This window comes from Pelobates fuscus, chromosome 11 (genome assembly GCF_036172605.1).
Source record: "Pelobates fuscus isolate aPelFus1 chromosome 11, aPelFus1.pri, whole genome shotgun sequence".
Taxonomy (NCBI): Eukaryota; Metazoa; Chordata; class Amphibia; order Anura; family Pelobatidae; genus Pelobates; species Pelobates fuscus.
Genome location: NC_086327.1, coordinates 55,230,839 through 55,254,023, shown reverse-complemented (window position 1 = coordinate 55,254,023; position 23,185 = coordinate 55,230,839). Strand labels below are relative to the sequence as shown.

The following is a 23,185-nucleotide window of genomic DNA, read 5'->3' as shown; positions in this document are numbered from 1 at the left end:
AGGCAACCTGGCGAATTTCTAATGTGAAAAAACTGAAACGCAAACCTTATATTTGACTCTGTAACTTTTGAAAACACCATAAAACCTGTAAATAAGGGGTACTGTTATACTCAGGAGACTTCGCTGAACACAAATATTAGTGTTTCAAAACAGTAAAACGTATCACAACAATTATATTGTCAGTGTAAGTGCCATTTGTGTGTGAAAAATGCAAAAAATGTCACTGTCACTGACGAAATCGTCGTTGTAATATATTTTACTTTTTTGAAACACTATTATTTGTGTTCAGTGAAGTCTTCCGAGTAAAACAGTACCCCCCATCTACAGGTTTTATGGTGTCTTGGAAAGTTACAGGGTTAAATATAGTGCTAAAAAATGTAATTCCCTGAACTTTCGGCCTGGGTTGTCAGGCAGGTCCTGCAAATTGTAATATCATTTGTATGTATATCATTTTTTTATTATTTTTATTTATATATAGGCATATATATATATATATATATATTATTTCGCTCTACATGTATTTTGATATCAATATATATATATATATATATATATATATATATATATATATTAATTTTAAAATACAGTTAGAATGAAATGACGCATGTTTATATATTTTTTATCTATTTATTTTTTAAATTTTATTTATTTATTTATTTTTATTATATATAAATATATATATATATATATAATGAAAAATATATATATATATTTAATCAATATCATTGTACGTGTATTTTGATATTAATATATATATATATAATTATGTATATATTAATATTAAAATACACGTAGACAGTGTATGTATATGTATGTGTATATATATACTTAGATCATATATATAATAAATATATATATGATCTAAGTATATATTATTTAATTTTACACTTATTTAACATCTTTTTATTTTATTTTCAGGCAGCAGTGGGAGTACCTGTCATTACAGGCACTCCCCCTGCTGGCATTGACATGGACAGCTATGCCGTCCATGTGATCGCGGGGTCCTCGCAAGGACCTCACGATCACATGGCCCTGGGGGGCCGAAGAGGACAGAAGGGGGACTCCCTGGGCTCCCAGGTAAGTCCCCCATACCGCGATCGCCGGCGACCGGGTAAGTACATTAGATCGCAGGACGTTCTATGCCGTCCTGGGGCGTTTAGAGCCACCAAAATAAGGACGGCATAGAACGTCCTGCGGTCTTAAGGGGTTAAGGACTGAGCCAAATGTACACGTTGTGAACAAAACAAAACGTAAACAAAACCTGGCATTTGCGCTATATGTCTGTCCAAACGTAATTCACCTCTTTCATATTAAATGCACCCACACTTATTATATATCATTTTATTGATTTATTTGAAACAGGGCTTTCATTTAATATCAAATATTTAGCTATGAAACATAATATAATATGAAAAAATGGGAGAAAATCTGAAATGTTATTTTTTTAGTTCTACATGACATTTTAACTGTCAATGTCCTAATACTGTTTGCTTTTACTGCAATAAAATACACCTATTTGTATTCAGCAAAGTCTTACGTGTAAAACAGTACCCCCTATGTACAGGTTTTATGGTGTTTTGGGAAGTTACAGGGTCAAATATAGCACGTTACATTTGAAATTGAAATTCGCCAGATTGGTTACGTTGCCTTTGAGACTGTATAGTAGCCCAGGAATTAAATGTACACCCATGATGGCATACCATATACAATAGTAGACAACCCAAGGTATTGCAAATGGGGTATGTTCAGTCTTTTTTAGTAGCCATTTGGTCATAAACACTGGCCAAAGTTAGCGTTAGTATTTGTTTGTGTGTGAAAAATGCAAAAAACGCCAATTTTGACCAGTGTTTGTGACTAAGTGGCTACTAAAAAAGACTAGACATACCCCATTTGCAATACCTTGGGTTGTCTACTATTGCAAATGGTATGCCATCATAGGGGTAATTTTCATTCTTGGGCTACCATAGAGTCTCAAAGGCAACGTAACCAATCTGGCGAATTTTAATGTGAAAAAAATGAAACACAAGCCTGTAACTTTTGAAAACACCATAAAACCTGTACATGGGGGGTACTGTTGTACTCAGGAGACTTCGCTGAACACAAATATTTGTGTTTAAAAACAGTAAAAATTATCACAGTAATAATATTGGCCGTGTAAGTGCTGTTTGTGCATGAAAAATGCAAAAAAATTCACTTTTACTGGTGATATCATCGTTGTAATACATTTTACTGTTTTGAAACACCAATATTTGTGTTCAGCGAAGTCTCCCGAGTAAAACAGTACCCCCCATGTACAAGTTTTATGGTGTCTTGGGAAGTTATAGGGTTAAATATAGTGCTAGCAAATTAAATTCCCTATACTTTCGGCATGGGTTGTCAGCCAGGTCCCGCTAATTGTAATTAATTAAGATACCTAATTATGTAAAACTATTACATAAATATATATGTAGAATTAATATATGTGTATATATATATATATATATATATATATATATATATAAAAACGAGAAAATATTCTTGCACTCCAACAAAACAATATGGTGGTACCTGGTGCTCTGGTAGCAAAAATAATAATATATCCAAAAAAATACCGGCACTCCAGGAATTCTCAATAAACAAGTTTTCTTTTATTCAGTTCAGGACGTCAACGTTTCAGCTCCTCATGGAGCTTTCATCAGGACAACTTAAACAATGAAACAAGCAAGCTTATATAGGGAGAATCTAAATTAGTGTACTCACATATTCAGGTGTCACCCCTCCATTCCCGCCATCGGACGGACCACAGCTGCCTCCGCATCAACACACTTTACTTCCGGGTACCTGACCCATGTGACCGGATCCGAGGTATCTGATTCGCCATATGTCGTTGCCGGGCAACTAGGGACGCCAACGTCACTTTAGTCAAACCCTTCACTTACGGACAGTATATATATATTTAATCAGTATCAGTCTACGTGTAATTTGAGATATATATATATATATATATATATATATATATATATATATATATATATATATATATATATAATTATATATTAATAGTAAAATACACCAAGACAGTGTATGTGTGTGTATATATATATATATATATATATATATATATATATATATATATATATAGTATATATATATATTTTTTTTTACACTGATTTTAGTTTTATTTTATTTTATTTCCAGCCAGCAGGGAGACTAACTGTCATTACAGGAAGTCCCCCTGCTGGCAATGCAGCAGGCAGCTAACCCGGCCATGTGATTGCGAGGTCCTCGCAAGGACCTTTACAATCACATTGCCGGGTTACTCTTGTGTGTATTTTCTACCCTACCTACCTCATTATAAAACCAGTGGGGACGGGGGGGGGACATTGTAGTTATGAATCTGAATAATTACATTGAGATGGTTGGGAGGGTTTTGGAAGATAAAGAAACCTATAGGAACTTAAAATCACTAAATACAAAGCAATTCTAGACAGGGGCCGCAGTGAAGTGTTGTCGGGTTACAAGTATGAATTCATTCTTAATTGTCACCCAAGGATAGCAACCTTTTACTGCTTGTCCAAGTTCCACAAAAGCCTGACCCTACCTTCGGGGTACCCCATAGTATTAGGGGTTGATAACCTGTCCCAAAATGGGAACATTTATATTGACCGAATTTTGAGACCTTTCATTGAAGGACTACCGTCCTATATCAAGGACACTAAGCATTCAGCACAATGGACCATACCTGGAAAAGAGGGGAAATCAATATCTTCCACATAACAATTTTGCTCTGAAGCTCCTCGAGTTCATACTGACCCACAATTATTTTATATTAAAAAACAGGTTTTACCACCAGGTCAGAGGAACTGCGATGGGGACAGCTTGTGCCCCATCATACACTAACCTCCACCTGTATTGGTGGGAGGAAAATCTTATCCATTCAGAGGTTATTTTTAAATATCTGCCCTCTATTTATTATGGCGTCGGTATATAGATGACATCTTCATTGTGTGGCAGGGTGAGGGCGAGGAGTTCAACGACTTTTTTGATATAACAATATCGATCACAGATCAAAACACTATTCTGACCACTCTTTTTAAAAAAAAACTGCCTCTAGCAACCTTCTAAGATGGGACAGTTTCCATCCAAGAACTTTGAAGCAGGGTATCCCTTAGGGTGAGATGTAACTGCAGTACAATCAAAGAATATAATATCAAAGCAAAGGATTTAAAACAGCAGTTTAAAGCAAAAGGATACCCCAACAAATATCTTAAACGGGCCTATAGGAGGGCATTAGAGGCTGACCTTAAGGGTCTGTTAAAAGAGACTGATACAAAATTGGTACCCAAAGATTCTGGGGGGACCATTAGGTTGATAGCCGCGTATGATGTGGGATAGGAGAGTATGGAAAAAATCACTCCAACGCTTCTGGCCCATTCTCATGGGTGACGAACACCTAAAAGCGGTGCTCGCCCCCAATGTGACTATGACAGCACGTAATGGGAAAAACCTCCGTGACTTGTTGGCCCCTAGTCACCTTCAACATAAACAGCCTTTTTTAACAACATGGCTCCAGAACCCTTTGGTTGGCACCTTTGCATGTGGAAGGTGTGTAGTGTGTAAACACATCAAAAGGGACTCTAAAAGTGTTACAGACAGTGAGGGTGTAAATGTGTTTAAGATCACATTCTTCAACTGTAATACGGGAGATATAGTATACTTACCTGCCAATGGAATCTTAAATACGTTGGGAAATCTTTCTGCCCTTTTAAACAACCGATGAAGGAACACATTAGGTCCCTCAAAAACCCAGTGGACAACCCCATCTCAAGACATCTTAGGGAATGCCATGCAGGGGACTCTAAGGGTGTACAGTTCTGTGGCTTGGAGTTGGTAAAGAGAAACCAGACGCGAGGTGATTACGACAAGTATCTAAGGCATCGTGAATGTTTTTGGATATATAGACTCAAAACATTGAGCCTAAATGGACTCAAAGAAGGATTCTCTTTTTCTTACAGATCATAGCAGTTTAGAGTCTTCGTGGCCTTCCACTGTCTCCTTTAAATTTCCTTTAGAATCGTTAAAGACAGGAAAAATATGTACATCAGACCGAGAATCCAAATTTCAGTCAGAGTATCCTGGCCTTGAGCATTGTGGTCCTAAAAACGAGAAAAAAGCTTTTGGATCTGGTAGCTCTGAGAAGTGGCCAACAGATCTACATAGGGAATCAGCCAAATCTGAGTCAACCTTGAGGATATGTCGGGACAAAGTTGCCATTCCACTTTGACCACTGCTAATTTTCTCAGGTAATCATCCATTGTATTCTGAGCCCCTGGTTGTTCTCCTGTACCCTGCTCATCATGGGCTGTAATTGCTTCATCAGTAAGTGGCTGGGAGACCCACCTTGATGATTGATATAGGATACATTTGTATTGATATTTGTGCAAATCTGGACCCACTTGTTCTTCAGCAACTTTCCGAAGTGAAGAAGAGCCCTGAAAATGACACATTTCATAACATTGGATGGAAATATTGTTCCTTCCCTTATCCACAGACCTTGTGTAACATGGTCCAGACAATGTGTATCCAATCCTTGAAAACTGGAACTACAATTGCTCAATGAAGTTCTGTTCAAAGGAAAGCCAGAGTCATATTCTCTCTTTCAGCTGCCAGGTAAGGTGTAACTCCACTGATGGTGGCATCGTCAGGGGCAGGCTCCAATTCATCTTTCTCTTGTTGAACTGAGATAGGAAGGACCTTTGAGAAATCCTGAGATGCCATTGAGCCCATTTGACAAGTCTGATGGTTGAAGCCAGGATTCCTATTAGTTGCATATACTTTCTTTCTGTTACCAAGCGAAAATGAAGAAACTAAAAGAGAAAACTTCCACCATCTGTGTAACTGTTCCTGAGATAGGGGAAAGCAGAGTATATAATACTCCACTCAGAAAAGTCATCCTCTGAGCTGGCGTGAGACTGCTCTATTTGGTATTCAACAAGCAGCCAAACTTCAGGTGTTCTGAAAGAACTCTGTCCTTCTGTGCCCCTGCCTTCTGTGGGTCTGAGGCTACCAGTAGAAGATCATCCAGATAATGGAACCAGGTGATGTTCTGGACTCTCAATATCACTATAAGCACACGTAAGGTTCTTGGGGCTGCAGTGAGGCCAAATGGTAGGGCACAAATTGGAAGATCTAGGCCTATTGGAATGATAGTAAGCATCCTTGAAATATATAGAGATAAGGAACTTGTCCTTCCAAATTGCTGAGGATATGGATCTGATTGACTCCATCTCAAAGGCTCTGTCATTCAGTCAATTGTTGGCCCTTCTTAGGTCCAGTATAGACTTCCATGTGCCTTTACTTTTAGCATCAGAAGTGTCACGTATTCATCCGCTATAAAAATTTGATTAATGGAATTTACTGTTCAGACAGGAAAAGTTGTGCCGAACAACATTCCTGTCCTGACAGGAAAAGTTGTACCGAGCAGCAATCAAATCCACAGGAGGGTTTGTGCTGAGCAGCAATTATGCAAATGGGAACCTGGTAACTGCCTTTGTGGTCAAAGGCCGATTACAGCCAATCAGATCCAGAGAAGGGGTATTTAGGCCCAGTTCTCATCCTGCTCAATGCCCTGTCGTGGTTTCCCTTGTGGTTGTCCAAGAGTGCGTTATTAATTCTGGTAATTCTGGTTATTTGACTTTGGCATTGTTTTTGACTTACCTGTTTTCTGGCATCCCTGACCCCTGGCTTTTCCTTATCGTTGTGTCTTTTTCTGTATCCCTTGACCTCTGCTATTCCTGACTATTCTTTGGTACGTTAGTCAGGCCATTCTAACGTCCGCTATACGTTACCTATCAGTCCTCTGTGTTACACAATTCTACGTGTCGGGTCATACTGTAATCCTGACAAGAAGAGAGGTGAACATTGTCCCAGGAACTGCTCTTGTTAAGGGACCTAAGAAATCTCATCTTCGTCCAGCAGGTTTCATACATATTCCTTCAGTGCTATACCTTTGAGTCATCTGTCTGAATTATCTTGTTGGTATAGAGACTCTTGTGTCTGAAGCTTCAGTGCTATATTCCATGTATCTCAGAAATACTGGTCACTGGAGGTTCTCCTGTCTGACCCTGAGGCGCCGGATTCTTGGATCTTCAGTCCTGAGGTACAAATACCTTTTAACCCCTTAGCTGCCTTTTAATGGATTCATCAAAAGCTTTCCCAACTGCTGTAGATAAAGCCATTTGTTCGAGAGAATATCCTAGTTACATCCAAGGAAGCTTCTGTGAAGAAGTCACTTGTAACCTGAAGACTCCAGACTGCATTTTCAATCTTGGTTCTTAATATCTCTATCCACAGTAGCATTTAGATCTTTAAACACTATTTTCATGGTTCATAAAACAGCAGAGAAAACTGCAGCTGGATGAAAACCTGCATCAGCAGGCGTATAAATTTGGACAGGTCTGCGTCCACTTTTGATCCATAGGCTTGCGTAAAAAAAAGCTGAGTTGTCAAGCGGTAGCATCGTCCCACCTGTCCTGTGGCTGCGCAGCTATAGGTGAAGCTGAAGAGGTTACCTTCTGAAGACAAGCAAGGCACAACAGTTGTCATGCCACTGCATTAAAACATGGTGTAGATTCAGACATAAAATAAACAACAACAAAAATGACATGTGGCAAAGTATAAAAGTACAAAAGGGCACTGTCAAATTCTATAACCAAGAAAACAGTCAAAGAAATTGAAACTGACTGAAAACAACACATACCCATGTCTGGAGAACCTGCACATACTTTCCAAATGTTTGGGATGTTTACAGTAATTTTCCCTTCATTTTAGGTACTTACTGGCAATTGCCCTAATCCAAGATGGCTGCCGCAATCTGTACTCCCATAATGCAAGTCATCGGTATTGGGCCTTAAAGGCACAAACTGCACATGCGGGGCGTCTTCCAAGTGCATTTGCTGGCTAGAGACCGGGAAGAAAGCTCAGTCTCAGTCTACAAATCTAAAAGTAAAAGTGCAAGGTGATAAAAAGGCAACAAGGTGCAAATAACCACCAAAGTTAAAGGCATCTTAGTAAAAAAGGCATCACAGCATAAGGCAGTAAAGGCATAGCTGCATAATGCACCACAGTTTAAATACATCATAGTTTAACCCCTTAAGGACACATGACATGTGTGACATGTCATTATTCCCTTTTATTCCATAAGTTTGGTCCTTAAGGGGTTAAAGGCATTACAGCATAAGGCACAGCTGCATAATGCACTTCAGTTTAAATACATCACTGTTTAAATGCATCACAGTTTAAATGCATTGCAGCATAAGGCACAGCTGCATAATGCACCACAGTTTAAAGACATTACAGTTTAAATGCATCACAGTTTAACCCCTTAAAAACACATGACATGTCTGACATGTCATGTTTCCCTTTTATTCCAGAAGTTTGGTCCTGAAGGGGTTAAAGGCATTATAGCATAAGGCACAGCTGCATAATGCATCCCAGTTTAAAGGAATCAGTGTAAAAGTACCGTAGTATAAACACACCACAGTATAAAGGCACCATAATATAAAGGCACCCTAAAATAGCTAAAACAAATAAAGCAATGAAGAGAAAAACATATATGTCCTTGAGTAAAGGGAGCAAAAATGCTCACATCCTAAGGGCTGTAGGTCAGGGAAAAGACTGAAGGACTTGTGCAGGGATACTCCTTTTAAAGATTTTGTTTTATTCCTGTCCTATCGGCTGTAAGGGGAGGAGCTTGTGTATATGCTGCCATGAATAGACAGGAAATATATATTTATTTTGATCCAGCCCTTTTGAATGACTGCTGTTTTTAGTTTTGTTTTTTGTTTTACCTTTTTCTGTAACTATAATCAGGTGGTTTGTAGTGGGGAAGGGGGTAGGTAATTATTGTTATGAACTCCTACCCTCCTGTTTTCCCCTTTAAATCCTATATTCAACTTTTTTTTAAGTAGAGTTTGGTTTAATTATTAAGGTGAGGGTGGCGAATTAACAGTCTATACACCTACCCTCCTGTTCCTTATAATCAGATTCTACTAATATACCAGTTTACTTCCATTACCTTCCATTATCTCTTACATTATCTCTATCATTGTATCTACCCATACCATTTATTCACCTTTTTGAATATCTCTAATATTTCCAATATCTCTCATTTTCAATATATATATATATATAATTTTTTATCTAAATACTAAGCTTTATTCTTCCGATCCACATAGTCTGCTGCTATTTAATTTACTACATTTTAGCCTTCCACTTGGAAATAACATTTTATTACTAAACAGCTGTCTTTCTTGATACTATTTTTCTACTTGGGTTGATCAAGAATTAGTATATTTTCTCACACTTGCTGTGATATATATATATATATATATATATATATATATATATATATATATATATATATATATATATATATATAAGCCAGATAGGCAGACTCCCTAGGTTTCTCCTTTTTAATATTACACTTTCCCAAGTCACGTTGTCTTGTTTTTTCACTGTTATGTAGATATGCCCTTAAAATACTAATAAAGTTTATATTTATTTTTTTTGTTTCTTACCATTATATTGAGTTATACGTGTTTTATGTGGGATTTTTTTTTTTTTTTTGAGAATCGTTACCCATAGTCTTTTGACTTGGGACCCCCTTTTTTAAAGAAAGATTTCTAATTCTTTTTTTAATTGTGTGTTTTCTGGGTTAAGCCAACATTACCCATTTTGTCCATTCTTAACTTTTGGGTCAGGTTTTGCCTGCCCCTCTAGTCGTGTAATTTTTTTCTCAATATTTTCTACCCTATATATTCCTTGAATGTTTTTCCATTAGTAAAGGTCTGAAATATGGATTTCTATACTTTTCCTCTTCTACATACATCTATAGTATAGGAGACTGTAGGAATGGTATGCTCTTTGAAACTTCCTTTGCTGTTTGAAAGGGGAGATATCTATTTTCAGGACATTTGCAGATATAACATTTGTATAAAGGGCCCCTAGCAGAAATATGTATGTCTATACAAGCTGGTACTCATTCCTGGAGTGTACACTGATAAGCCACAACATTAAAACCACTGACAGACAAATTAATAACAAATTGCAATTGTCAAAATATATGATATATTACACAGCAAGTGAGCAGTCAGGTCTTATATTTCATGTGTTGAAAGCAGGAAAAATTGGCAAGCAAAAAGATGAGTGACTTTGACAAGTAATGGCTAGACGACTGGCATCTTTAAAATGGCAAGTTTTGTGGGGTGATCCTGGTATGAAGTTGTACCGTACCTACCAAACGTGGTGCAAGAAAGGACAACCGATGAACTGGCATCAGGTTCTTGGGAACCCAGGACTTCTTGATGTACGTGGGGAGCACATGATCTGATCACACAGACGAGTTACTGTAGTTCAAATTGCTGAATACGTGTCCATGATAGAAAGGTAGAAAATCCAGCGCACTCCATTATCCCCTAAACAGCAACTTCAGTGCTGACAGATTTAGTTATTTTTTTTTTTTAGTTTTTGGTTTTTTAAAAACACCTAATCCAGGCAAAAATAATGGGGGTTTAGTTACATTGTATGATCTTATATGCCACAACGTCAATGTACCCCATCTTTGGCAGGTCCTACACTACCAGCCTAGTGTCTGCCTCATGAGCTACTTCCTTGGGGACAAAATTCCATCTAGAGTTCTCTGCAGTAGTCCTAGTGCCTAGTGTAGGACCTACCAAAGATGGGGTACATTGACGTTGCTGCAGGCTTATGCAATGTATGATCATATAATGTAACTAAACCCCCATTATCTTTTGCCTGGATTAGGTGTTTAAAAAAAAAAAAAAAAAACTAAATCTGTCAGCACTGAAGTTGCTGTTTAGGGGATAATGCTGTGCGCTGGATTTTATGTTTTTATTGTAAAAATTGGCTCCCAGCAGCACCCTACTTATGCATATTCAGGTGAGTGCAGCCAACCCCCTGTTTTCTCATGATAGAAAGGTGTCAGAACACAATGGTGTTCCCTGATGGCAGTGAGCTCTTTTAGCAGGATAATCTATCCTGCTACATTTAAAAAAAAATTTCCTGAATGGTTTGAGGAACGTGACAAAGAGTTTAAGGAGTTGCCTTGACCTCCAAATTACTAAAATCTCAATCTGATTGAGCAACTGCGGGATGTGCTGGAACAACAAATCGTATCCATGGAGGCCCAAACTTGAAACTTGCAGTACTTACGGAATATGCTGCTAATGTATTTGGTCATCACTACATTGTTCCTGAATTCTAACAAACAAAGCCCTCAGTTTAATATATTTTCATAAGCATTCAATTTTTTTTTATATTTTTGGATGAACTTTTCAAATGATTTAATATCATGGTATGTATTTTAATTTTGGGATTATTTGTATATTAATATAGTTTTGCTATTTTAATATTTAGAAAAAATGATTTTTAAACTTTATCAAAAAAATAAATAAATTCAAAGTTGCTAGGAACTCCAAACAAAATTCAAAGTATCTAACAGTTTTAGAAATTATGGTTTCCTATCCTGGAGAAATAATGTTTTAATACATTTTTTTAATAAGAGAGAGGTATTTTCAGACACATAGTTACATAGCTGAAAAGAGACACTTGAGTGTTGTATACATCTGTATAAGTGTATACATGTATATTTATATATATTAGAGACATAGTTTATGTATATTTCTGTGTAGCTTGGTTATAGGAATTAGAACTGTAAAAAGTAGAAGCCTATGGCATAGAATTGTATTATAGAATAATACAGTATAACAGAATGATTGAAAAAAATACGTGATTGATCCTATGGTATTGATAACTGGCTTTTTATGCATAATATCTCCGAGTTCCTTCTATGAAACTGGCTCCTCTGTGTATTTGACCTTTCCATGTCTTATGGAAAATAAGTCCCATCTCGTATGCCTTAAATCTTCAAAAATTAATGCGTATTTTTAATGTTTTCCACATCTCATTCTTTGTAACACCTTCTTCTTTGCAAGAATCCCCTTCTTTGTAACAGGTTTACTAGACCTGGTTCTCCTCCTCCACCTATATCTGTCGAGGGCCAAGATGAGTATGAGGTGGCAGCTATACTGGACTCCTATTTCCTCAGGGTTTATCTCCAGTATTTGATTGATTGGAAGGGGTATGATACTGAAGAGCATAGTTCCTGCAGTTGATGTTCATGCTCCTTGCCTTGTTTCATTCATTCCATTTCCACTTTCCTGTCAAGCTTGTCCTACCCAGTGGGTGTGTCTTCAGGTGAGTACTGTAGCGTTACTTACCTGGTCCTCATGCCTGCCTGGGTCCTCTGTTCTGGCCGTGCATACCAAACACCATACACCATAGCCATAAACACAGCATTCCATTGATGGAAACTCAGAAGGGACAAAACTGTAAAGTTATAAACACTGCTTGCGGCTCAAGTGTGTTCTTAAAAGAACAATGGGGATGTTGCTTCACTTCTGGTTCCAATTGGTCCACGTCAGTTCAGCGTATTTTAGGGTCGCAGGCATGATGTGAACCAATCACAAAACACCATATAGTATTTAAGATTATCTGGCCTATTGGCTGTTTCCAGTACACAAGGTTTACCTCACTACTGCCAATATGAAGCAACATTTGCAAAGACAATACAAGTCTGTATTACTGAAGAAAGTAGCAGAGCAAGAAAGAACTAGGGCAGATAGAAAGTCCACTAGTGTGTTCCTTGATACATAGTGTTATCTCTGGTATTGACCTTGGGTTTATTATTGACCCTGAGTTTCTCTGTAAACCTTTCCTGTCCTGTTTTCTTGTCTGATTTATCATGTACATAGCTTTGGCTTTTTCACGATTTCGCAGTTTATCTATTACGCTGAACTAGGCTTGTTATTGACTTTGTTTTGTCTGTTTATTGTGTTACGACCTGCAAGACTCGGGCTCGGTAATGCATCCAAGCTTATCACTGCTACCTAGACTCTTCCTGTTAGGGTTAGACTTCGTGACATATGTATATATAAATAAAACAATCAAAATGAAAGTCATGTTTCAGTGTTTGCAGATGACACAAAACTTTGTAAAATAATACAATGTGAGCAAGATATTACTTTGCTGCAGATGGATTTAGATAGACTGGAGGACTGGGCACTCAAATGGCAGATTAAATTTAATGTTGAAAAATGCAAAGTTATGCACTTCGGCATAAAGAATACACAAGCAACGTATACCCTTAATGGAAGTGAATTAGGGATAACAACACATGAAAAAGACTTGGGAATTGTTATAGACAACAAACTATGCAACAATGTGCAATGTCAATCAGCCGTGGCCAAGGCCAGTAAGGTATTGTCATGCATGACAAAGGGCATTCATTCTCGGGCCGAAAATATCATTTTGCCTCTTTATAAATCACTGGTAAGACCACATATTGAATATGCTGTGCAATTTTCGGCACCTGTTCTAAAGAAGGATATTATGGCACTAGAAAAAGTGCAGAGGCGGGCTACAAAATTAATAAAAGGAATGGAACATATCAGCTATGAAGAAAGGTTAACAAATTTAAACCTATTTAGTTTAGAAAAACATCGCCTGAGAGGGGATATGATAACATTATACAAATATATTCGGGGCCAATACAAACCATTGTGTGGAAATCTATTCACATACCGGACTTTACATAGGACACGAGGCCATGCGTTTAGACTAGAAGAAAGAAGATTTCATCTAAGGCAAAGGAAAGGTTTTTTTTTTACTGTAAGAACAATCAGGATGTGGAATTCTCTGCCTGAAGAAGTGGTTTTAACAGAGTCCATACAGATGTTCAAACAGCTACTAGATGCATACTTGCAAAAACAGAATATTCAAGGATATCATCTTTCAATGTAGGGTAATAACTGCTTGATCCAAGGATAAATCTGACTGCCATTCTGGGGTCAAGAAGGATTTTTTTTCCTAGCTTGTTGCAACATTGTGCTTCAAACTGTTTTTTTTTTTTTTGCCTTCTTTTGGATCAACAGCAAAAAAACAAATGTGAGGAAGGCTGAACTTGATGGACGCAAGTCTCTTTTCAGCTATGTAACTATGTAAAATATAAACTTATTGTGTTCTTTCCTCTTCTTTTTGATCAACAGCAGAAATATAAAATAGTAGAACTTGATGAACTTACAGCTAGGCAGAAGCCTTACCTGCTTGTGATGAATACCAATGGTATTTGGCAAACCTTATGAGTGCTTTACTCTCCCAGTATGGGCATTGTTAGTATTACCCCAAAGATTTGTTTCTGATATACATAATTTGGACATTAATATTACAGTTCCTTGAGAATAACTGACTAGTTCTAATATATTATGTTTAATTGTGCTGGAGACTTGCAGACTTATCTTTGCGTTGTAAATGTTTAGTACATTTTTCCTAAATACATTTTTTTTCAATGTTTTCTTAGGCAATCAAATTATTTTTAATATAATCTGACATATATGCGTTGCACATTTGTTTGAATGTTTTTATAAAATTGCTTGCTATGTACAAAAAATTACAAACATTTATTTAAATACAAATTATAATTGTTTTACTGTAGAACAAAGATTTTTTCGTTTGTTTTTTATTAAATGTTAATCTGAACCTATAGCAACACTGAATGAGATTCATCAATTCATAAATGAACCATGTGACACTGGTTTCTGGTGATCATACCATGTTCAAAGCAGCTGCAGTCATTTTTGAGCCTGGTCAATATTTCCATAATTGTGTTGCAGCAGATGCCTGTAACCACTTCTGTTTGGGAAATAATATATGTATGTTTTTGCAGATGATGCCAATTTTATACAGGATCTCAGCATAGAAGATTTGTTTCCAGAGACATTTGGATTTTTGACATATCAGGGTTCTATGACTATACCACCATGCTATGAGACTGTCACATGGATTATTATTGATAGACCAATAAACATCACTTCAATGCAGGTAGAGCTCCTTCTTTGAATATTTTATTGCATCAAAGTAGTAACAACCTGTGCTAAATTTGAAATGTTTGACATGCATATTTTAACTCCCATTTGAATTGGTATGTTTTTGATGTTGTTCTCAACATAAATACATATGTATAGTGTCAATGTTTAATGTGTTAACATGTTTTTAAACTGCTCATAGGCCACACTCAAGTAAATACACCATTATCAAGAAGTCTACATTCACACAAAGGTTTAGAAATAAACTGTTTTGGGGGCATGGTCTGTGGTCGGAGCGAGCTGGACGTGTCCAAGTGAAGCTCCACGAGGCCAACAGCAAACATTAGCGTTATTGCATGGAATTAGTGGTTACCAGATGTAGGGGAAGGAGCATGGATAAACGGGCCCTGGAAAAACAGCCTAAGAAGCAGCTGGAACAGGGCACAACACAACGGTCTCGGATCTGTTCGCAGCCTCCCGAGCCATGCGGTCAGGCTCCCAAGATGGCGGCCAGGCGAGCCCGGGGGCATCGGGATCCCCATCCAGTACTGAGAGTAGTGCTGCACCAGACACACCCGTGACTGATACATCACAGATCCTGACAAAGCTCTCAGAGGTGCATACTTACCTTGCCGAGGAGATAGCTAGAAATGCCAAGGCAGAGATCCAGGCCTTGGGCATGAGGACAGCACTAATGGAGCAGCGGGTGGAGTCCTTGGCTGTGGCCCACAATGAAGCTACTGCACAGATTAATCGTCTCACTTCCAGTTTGGCATCAGCTGATTCCGCGTTGGAAGATCTGTCGAACCGATCCACTCGTAATTAAATACGCCTGCGAGGCCTCCAAGAACAGAAGGGGAAAGGCTCCTTAATAGATGTGGTGAGTACTATCTGCAAACCACTTCTCCCGGAGGTGCCAGACCACTTGTGGCACATAGAGAGAGCACACCAGGCACTCCGCGCGAAATGAGCAGACAACAAGATGCCCAGGGACCTTTGCGACAGAACAGAGAGGGCTCGATAAGGTACAAGGATTCAGAGCTCACCCTTTTCCAGGACTTGACGCCGGCCACTTTGCTGAGATGCCGGGAGTGGAAGCCGGTCACCGAGGTCCTTCGGCAGAACTCCATCAAATATGCCTGGGGGCATCCGTTTCAACTGATGGCCTTCAAAGATGGGTGGACTCAAGTGTTGCACCCAGATGGTGATCCTGTGGACTACCTGAAGGATTTGGGCATTCAGGATCCAGTGGACTTGGCGATACCCAGCTCCTTCTCCGCGAGATTGGTACACAGTGGGTGAGTGACTTTCGATGGCGCAGGGGCCTTTGTTGTCACCTTGCTGCGAGGGGGCAGCCTTGCTGTATATTAGACAGGGCAGGGGTCTGCTGTATTTTCTGTGGCGGGCCTGAGAGGTTTGCCTCACAACGGGGGCGGTGGCGGGCCTGAGAGGTTTGCCTCACAACGGGCTTTTTTCACAGTCCTCTTCCCCTGAGTTGCTGCATGTGCTGCTATGCCCATATGGGGCAACGGTCAGGGAGGGTTTTTGCTTCCTTATGTTGGGCAGGCTAGGGTTGTAGCATCTGGGCCTGGGACTGCTTCCCTTGGAAAGTGAGGCCTTATTGCACCCAGGCCCTGTTGGCCTCATGGCCGGGATTCGGTTGTTACGGGATGGGATGGGGCAAGGATGGGGCAAGCTACACTATTTCAAGGTTTGAAATGGGGAAAGGAACTCCGACTGCCTTACGACAGGAACGGTAGCAATCTCACACAGTGCAAGCTACAATACCTCATGTCGACCCTTAACAAACATAGAGTTCACTGAAAGGTACCATGGCCCCAGAATGGAGGGAGAATCATATAGCTGGGGACAGCAAACAAAAGAAGAACAAAATACAAAACCAGAAAGGGGGTAAAATAAAACAAAAAATAATAAGGAAAAATATATATAAAAAAACGAAAATGGAGAAATATACCAAAAAAAGGGGGTGGAGGTGGGTGGGGGGTGTTGCCGTTTTTATTTGGTTGGATTATTTCTATTAGCATTTTGTCTTCACAAGTCTGGCATAGAGGGTTGGATGCTGGCTGAACCTTAACCATGGGGGAATGGGGGGAACATGCTCACTGGGGGCTCCTTTTAGATCCTTACAGCTACCCAATATAGTGTGGACCTTCACTGTAGCCCCCACCTCGACCTTAGCGCATAGCTTCTGTCCCATGGAAGCTATGCGGCTGTCCCATGTAATCACATTTAGATGAAGTGCACACTCAGTATTGGAAATTAATAATAAAAACCACCACTGGTGTGCATGTGGAGCGCTTACAAATTTGTTGACTCACCCATATGGGTTAACATACATATGTATGGAAAACGTGACTCATAGCGATATATCTGAAACAAATGTAAATGCAAGAAATAGTGCAGATAACGTTTTCAATAAGTGCAGTGAGGGAATATTCTATATGGTCTCACTCACATGTAGCAGAGCCCTATATGATAGGCTCAGATCTCAATGGCCTGCGTGTGCTTATGGTGACACAGTACCCAATCGGTCCTCTAGGCGTCTGGAGATCCTTATGCATACATGAGAGAGAGAGAGAGAAAACAAGGGGAAGAGGAGAACCCCTAGTGCGGTCAATCCCAATGTACAATGTCAAATAGTGCAGAAAAAGTGGCTTCTCACCTGATGTGGAGCCCTACACCTGGCTCCTGGTGTGTAGGTGTCTGTGCCTTTAAGGGGGCAACTACCCTTCTTTAAGCAGCAACAATGGAAGATGGATTACAAATATAAAACAAAATGTATTAAATAAAGTAGTACAAATTTACAAATAAAGTATGAACAAAATTGTGAGAAATTATAAAATGTGGAATCTTCAATCCTCCAGCCTTTTTTGGACCATCTGAATAACAACGATTGGGGAATTAAATTAGTGTCGAATTATAGCAAGATTCTAGTGGAATTTCTGGACCTACAAATCTATGTTGAGGATGCAGGTTTGAAGACATGTACTTTCTTCAAACCTGTGGATGTTAACAGCTACATTGGGGAGAATAGCTGTCATTTCTCCCCATGGTTGCTGAATGCACCCAAAGCGCAATTGCTCAGGATAAGGAGGAATTGCACGGAGGAATGCAAATTCCAGGAACAATCCCACAAAATTATGAAAGATTTTAGAGAGAAGGGATATAATGAGACATTGTTGGGGAAAGCCCTTGAAGAAGTCAAAATAAAGGACAGAAAAGATCTAATTACCGCATATACTCGAGTATAAGCCGACCCGAATATAAGCCGAGGCCCCTAATTTGACGCCAAAAAACTGGGAAAACGTATTGACTCGAGTGTAAGACTAGGGTGGGAAATGCAGCAGCTACTGGTAAATTTCTAAATAAAATTAGATCCTAAAAAAATTATATTAATTGAATATTTATTTACAGTGTGTGTATATAATGAATGCAGTGTGTGTGTATGAATGCAGTGTGTGTGTATGATTGCAGTGTGTGTATGAGTGCAGCGTGTGTGTATGAGTGCAGTGTGTGTATATGTGCAGTGTGTATATGTGCAGTGTGTGTATGAGTGCAGTGTGTGTATGAGTGCAGTGTGTGTATGAGTGCAGTGTGTGTGTATGAGTGCAGTGTGTGTGTATGAGTGCAGTGTGTGTGTATGAATGCAGTGTGTGTGTGTATGAGTGCAGTGTGTGTGTGTATGAATGCAGTGTGTGTGTGTGTATAAATGCAGTGTGTGTGTGTATGAGTGCAGTGTGTGTGTGTATGAGTGCAGTGTGTGTGTGTGTGTGTTGCAGAACCTTGGTGGGGGGTGGGCAATTTTAGTATTATTTTTTTTAATTATTTTAATCATCTTTTTTCATTATTATTTTTTATTTAATTTAATTATTATTTTATTATTATTTAATTTTTTTTCGTCCCCCCTCCCTGCTTGATACATGGCAGGGAGGGGGGCTCTCACTCCCTGGTGGTCCAGTGGATGGGCACTGTGTAGGAGGGGGCTGGCAGAGCTGTTATTTACCTCTCCTGCAGCTCCTGTCAGCTCCCTCCTCCTCCGCGCCGGTCCGTGCAGCTCCCAGTGTAAGTCCCAGTGTAAGTCTCGCGGCCACACTATGACCCCGCGGCTCTCGCGAGACTTACACTGGGAGCTGACAGAGGTGCTGACCGGACCGGACCGGACCGGAGGTGGAGGGAGCTGACAGGAGCTGCAGGAGAGGTAAGTAAACGCTCTGCAGCCCCCACAGCCCCCTGTCTGTATTATGGCAATGTAAATTGCCATAATACAGACAATTGACTCGAGTATAAGCCTAGTTGGGGTTTTTCAGCACAAAAAATGTGCTTAAAAACTCGGCTTATACTCGAGTATATACGGTAAATACAACACTAAAAATAAAGGAGAACCACAAACAATAGGACTTATATGTGACTTTAACTGTAAAAGTAAAGAATTTAGAAAAATAGTCTCTAAATATTGGCCAATTTTAAGAAATGACCCCCTCCTTAATAGTATTCTTCCGGGTGGTGGCGCTTAGCTACGGAGGAGATCGGTCGCATGCCGGCTGAGCTCCGAGCAAACCAACGAGAAAACCCACTAATTACCCTTTTTCAAGGGTTGAAAACACCCGTGGGGGATTACAACAGCACTATAAGCCTGATGGGGAGGAAAAGTAAAAAACTCCGGCCCAAAAAGCCCACGATGGGCATGAACATCGATGAAATGTGGCTGCAGGCCCGAGGAGCCTTGAGCGCCAACATGGCGTCTTTACACGGAGGCTGCTCGGACTTCTATGCCGAGACGTCGGACGAAGATGGGGAGAGCCCTTACCCGGCAAGACATAGCTCACCGCCAGCACAATCACAACAGCCGCCGCCACCCGCGGCCCCCACACCGGTGAGCATGGAGGCCATTAGGGAACTCATGGCGGAACACCACAATAAGATCTCGGCGGAGGTTGCCTCAATTAAGGACACCCTGCAGGGCCTAACAGGACGTCTAGGAGCAGTGGAACACACCTTCAGCACAAATACCAGCCAAATCCAAAGGCTGCAAAAAGAGATGCAAGAGATAAAACAGTGATTCCTTCAAAACGACCTAAAAATGGCTGAGTTTGAAGACAAACGCCGCCTCACACACCTCAAGGTAAGAGGCATTGCAGACAACCTACCTGACACTGAGCTCCCTCATGTCGCACGGCGGCTCCTCACGGCCCTATTGACTCCCAAGATAGCCAAAGCCATAACACTAGACGGCATTTTCCGGGTACCTAAGCCCCTTAAAGCCCCTACCGCAGCCACGAGGGACGTGATCATACAATTCCAGACCCTAAAGGACAGATCAGCGGTACTAGCGGCTGCTAGAAACCATCCAAATTATCTCTTTGAGGAGATGTCTATCTCATTCTATGCAGATCTCTCTGGGGCAACGCTGGCATGGAGACGATCCCTGCGCCAATTAACATCTCTCCTGCAGGCTCAACATATTCAGTACCGCTGGGCCTCTGCCCATACCTTGCTGATCACTAAAGGCGGCACCACGATTACAGCGCAACACATACATGAGGCACCGGAGAAACTAGGAAAGCTAGGTCTCCCCACGGACTCGTTAATACAGCAAGGAACATCAAAACGTACCGGCAACCCACCAAACTGGGACACAGCCAGCGCAGCGGAATTTATCCCCAGAAGATTGATCGGAACAGCCGGAGGTACAGGTGACCCCTGAACGATCCGCCAGGAGTGCTTCTTCCATCTCCTCAACTGGCACATCACCCCCCACCTACGAAGCCCACTTCGGCCTCACACTTTTTAGACCGAGACTTTCTCCAACCACATCTATAAAGGTCACCCCCAAGCTGGATGGGCCTTCCCGCCCGGTGGGCATAAGCTGCTAGAGCCGACAAGTAAAACACACGGTGCAGGGCTCCAGCCTCTGCATTGTACACCAGCCGGGACATTGTTACCGTTGATCGCAACCTACAGCCCAGAACATTAGCATTAACATTGACTACCGAACCGAATAGTACCTATGGGTACCCAACAACACAATATAATGTTTCTAACCATAATGAACAAAAATGTACTCGTAAACTCTTTACACAGCTCCCGTCACACAGACTACTGTAGGGGTACTTTGTCCCAGCATGTTATGTGAATGTTCTTTTATTTTTTATTTCTCATTTTCTCTTGTTCCTTTAATTTAGTCTCCAGCAGCATTATTGGCGTGCATTACAGCTTGAAGTCAGTATAATACCACTTTTTATTGGAGCAAGGCATTTTCATACACAACTTAGGCGACATACCACACACAAAGCTAACTCCCATACCCACCCAATAGGTGCATGGTACACACCGTTCACAGTTCATAGAAACGGCATGGCGCATGGCGTAACCCTAAACTTAATCTGTACTATGTAAACGTTTTGTTTTACATCACAACCGACATTGACTTGCCTCTTAATTGCTCTGCGTTACTCTACAGGTTAGCCTGTAGTTGATAGTTTGCCTGACATGATCACTACACGCATCAATAAGACAGGCTATCCTGGAGTATACCTAACATTATCACCTAGAGTCTAAAGTTTTGCCATACACACCAACTTTCTTTTCGTACTTTTTACTTTTATTGTCATTCACTGCCTTATAGCACACTGTCTTAATGACAGATAGATCTACGAAACGACGAAACACGTATTATTAACCTTAAACGAGACCAACTAATTTTAAGACTGCCTAACGTAACATGTTTTAAACTAATTTACCAATGTTAAAAATCAGAATGTTTCTATATGCTTTCTATACAAAAAATGTGCTGTTTACTCTGCCACGCTTCAAATGCTAAACTGTTATATAAAAGCCTGCAGCTGCTGTTGTGGCCCTGCATGCCTATTGTCACTCCATGCACAATAAAAGAAAGAATAAAAAAAAGCAAAAAAAAAAATAGTATTCTTCCTGAGAAGCCTAAGATTGTATATAGAGGAGTAAAGAATGTAAGAAACACCTTAACATCTAACCATATACCCCCAAAAAGATGTAATAGGGACTTTTTCAACGAAACAAAAGGGTTTTATGGTTGTGGATACTGTGGTGCGTGCAAGAACTCAAAAAGTAAGAAAAGACTAGTAAAAGAATTCTCACACCCTCAAAATAAAAAAAGTTATGTTTAAGATCAACGAGCTAATTACTTGTCAGTCCACGAGAGTTATTTATCTCTTGATATGCCCATGTGGACTTGTATATGTAGGACGCACTAAAAGAAAGTTGCATATTAGAGTACAGGAACACATTAGGAATATTAGGAACAACTATGAAAAGCACAGTGTCTCTTTACATTTTAAAAATAAACATAATAGCGATCCCATCCTGTTAGAATTCCATGCAATTCAGAGGGTATCACCTGAGAGGGGGAGATTTTATTAACAAATTAGGCCAAAGGGAGATGCAATGGATTTTTAACCTGAATACCATGCAGCCTAATGGTCTCAATGATGATTTTGAGTTATGTCATTTTTTAACTTAAATTATTTTTCATTAGTATGTTTCATACATTTTAAATATTTATTCTATGGCCATACCAGTCTGAAAATGCCTGATCTTGTCAGATCTCAAAAGCCATCCAGGCTCAGGCCTGGTTAGTAATTGTATGGGAGACCAACTAGGAACCTACTATATATTTATATATTTTTTTTATATATATATTTTAAAATTGACATCATCATTGAACATAAGCTGCTGATACAATAGAGATCTATTCAATAATAATCAGATTTCTCCTAAAAGAGCACACTCCTATTCACCACCTGTCTTTATGCATGTACTGTCACTTTAAATGAAAAACACTAGATGGTTTTTATTTTTTGATATGTAAATTTTATGAATTAACTTGTAAGCAATATACAACAATACTATCCCCCTTTCTCCCTTCATTTTTTCATTTTTTTGTTTATATATCGCTCAAATTGAGCATCTTGTTTGTAAATAGGAACAGACTTGGTTGAAGGAAGGGCATTTTGCCCAATTTCAAAATGGACGATATGGAACTGTGAGCCCTACATTGAAAACACGCCCAATTTGTGATGCGGCACGTGACGGTTTTGGTCACGTGACTTGCCCCGAGACTGGAGCATTCTCATTACTAACACAGTACAGCTGTTCATGAAAAAGGACGCCAGCGGATTGGAGGGAGGGAAGTTTGAAGGACCACACAGGAGGAAGTACAAAGTATTTAAACAAGCAACAGCAGCAACTCTATTACCGATTGAAAA

At 39.7% G+C, this 23,185-nt stretch overlaps 1 protein-coding gene across 1 annotated transcript in view; it reads left to right on the top strand.

Annotated features, from left to right (window-relative positions):
* Positions 1–23,185, top strand: part of LOC134576878 (carbonic anhydrase-related protein 10-like) — a 422,882-nt gene that overhangs the window by 348,558 nt on the left and 51,139 nt on the right. The window contains exon 6 of the mRNA XM_063435561.1: positions 14,783–14,937. Within this exon, the coding sequence (XP_063291631.1) occupies positions 14,783–14,937 (155 nt within the window). The remainder of the gene's footprint in view (positions 1–14,782; positions 14,938–23,185) is intronic.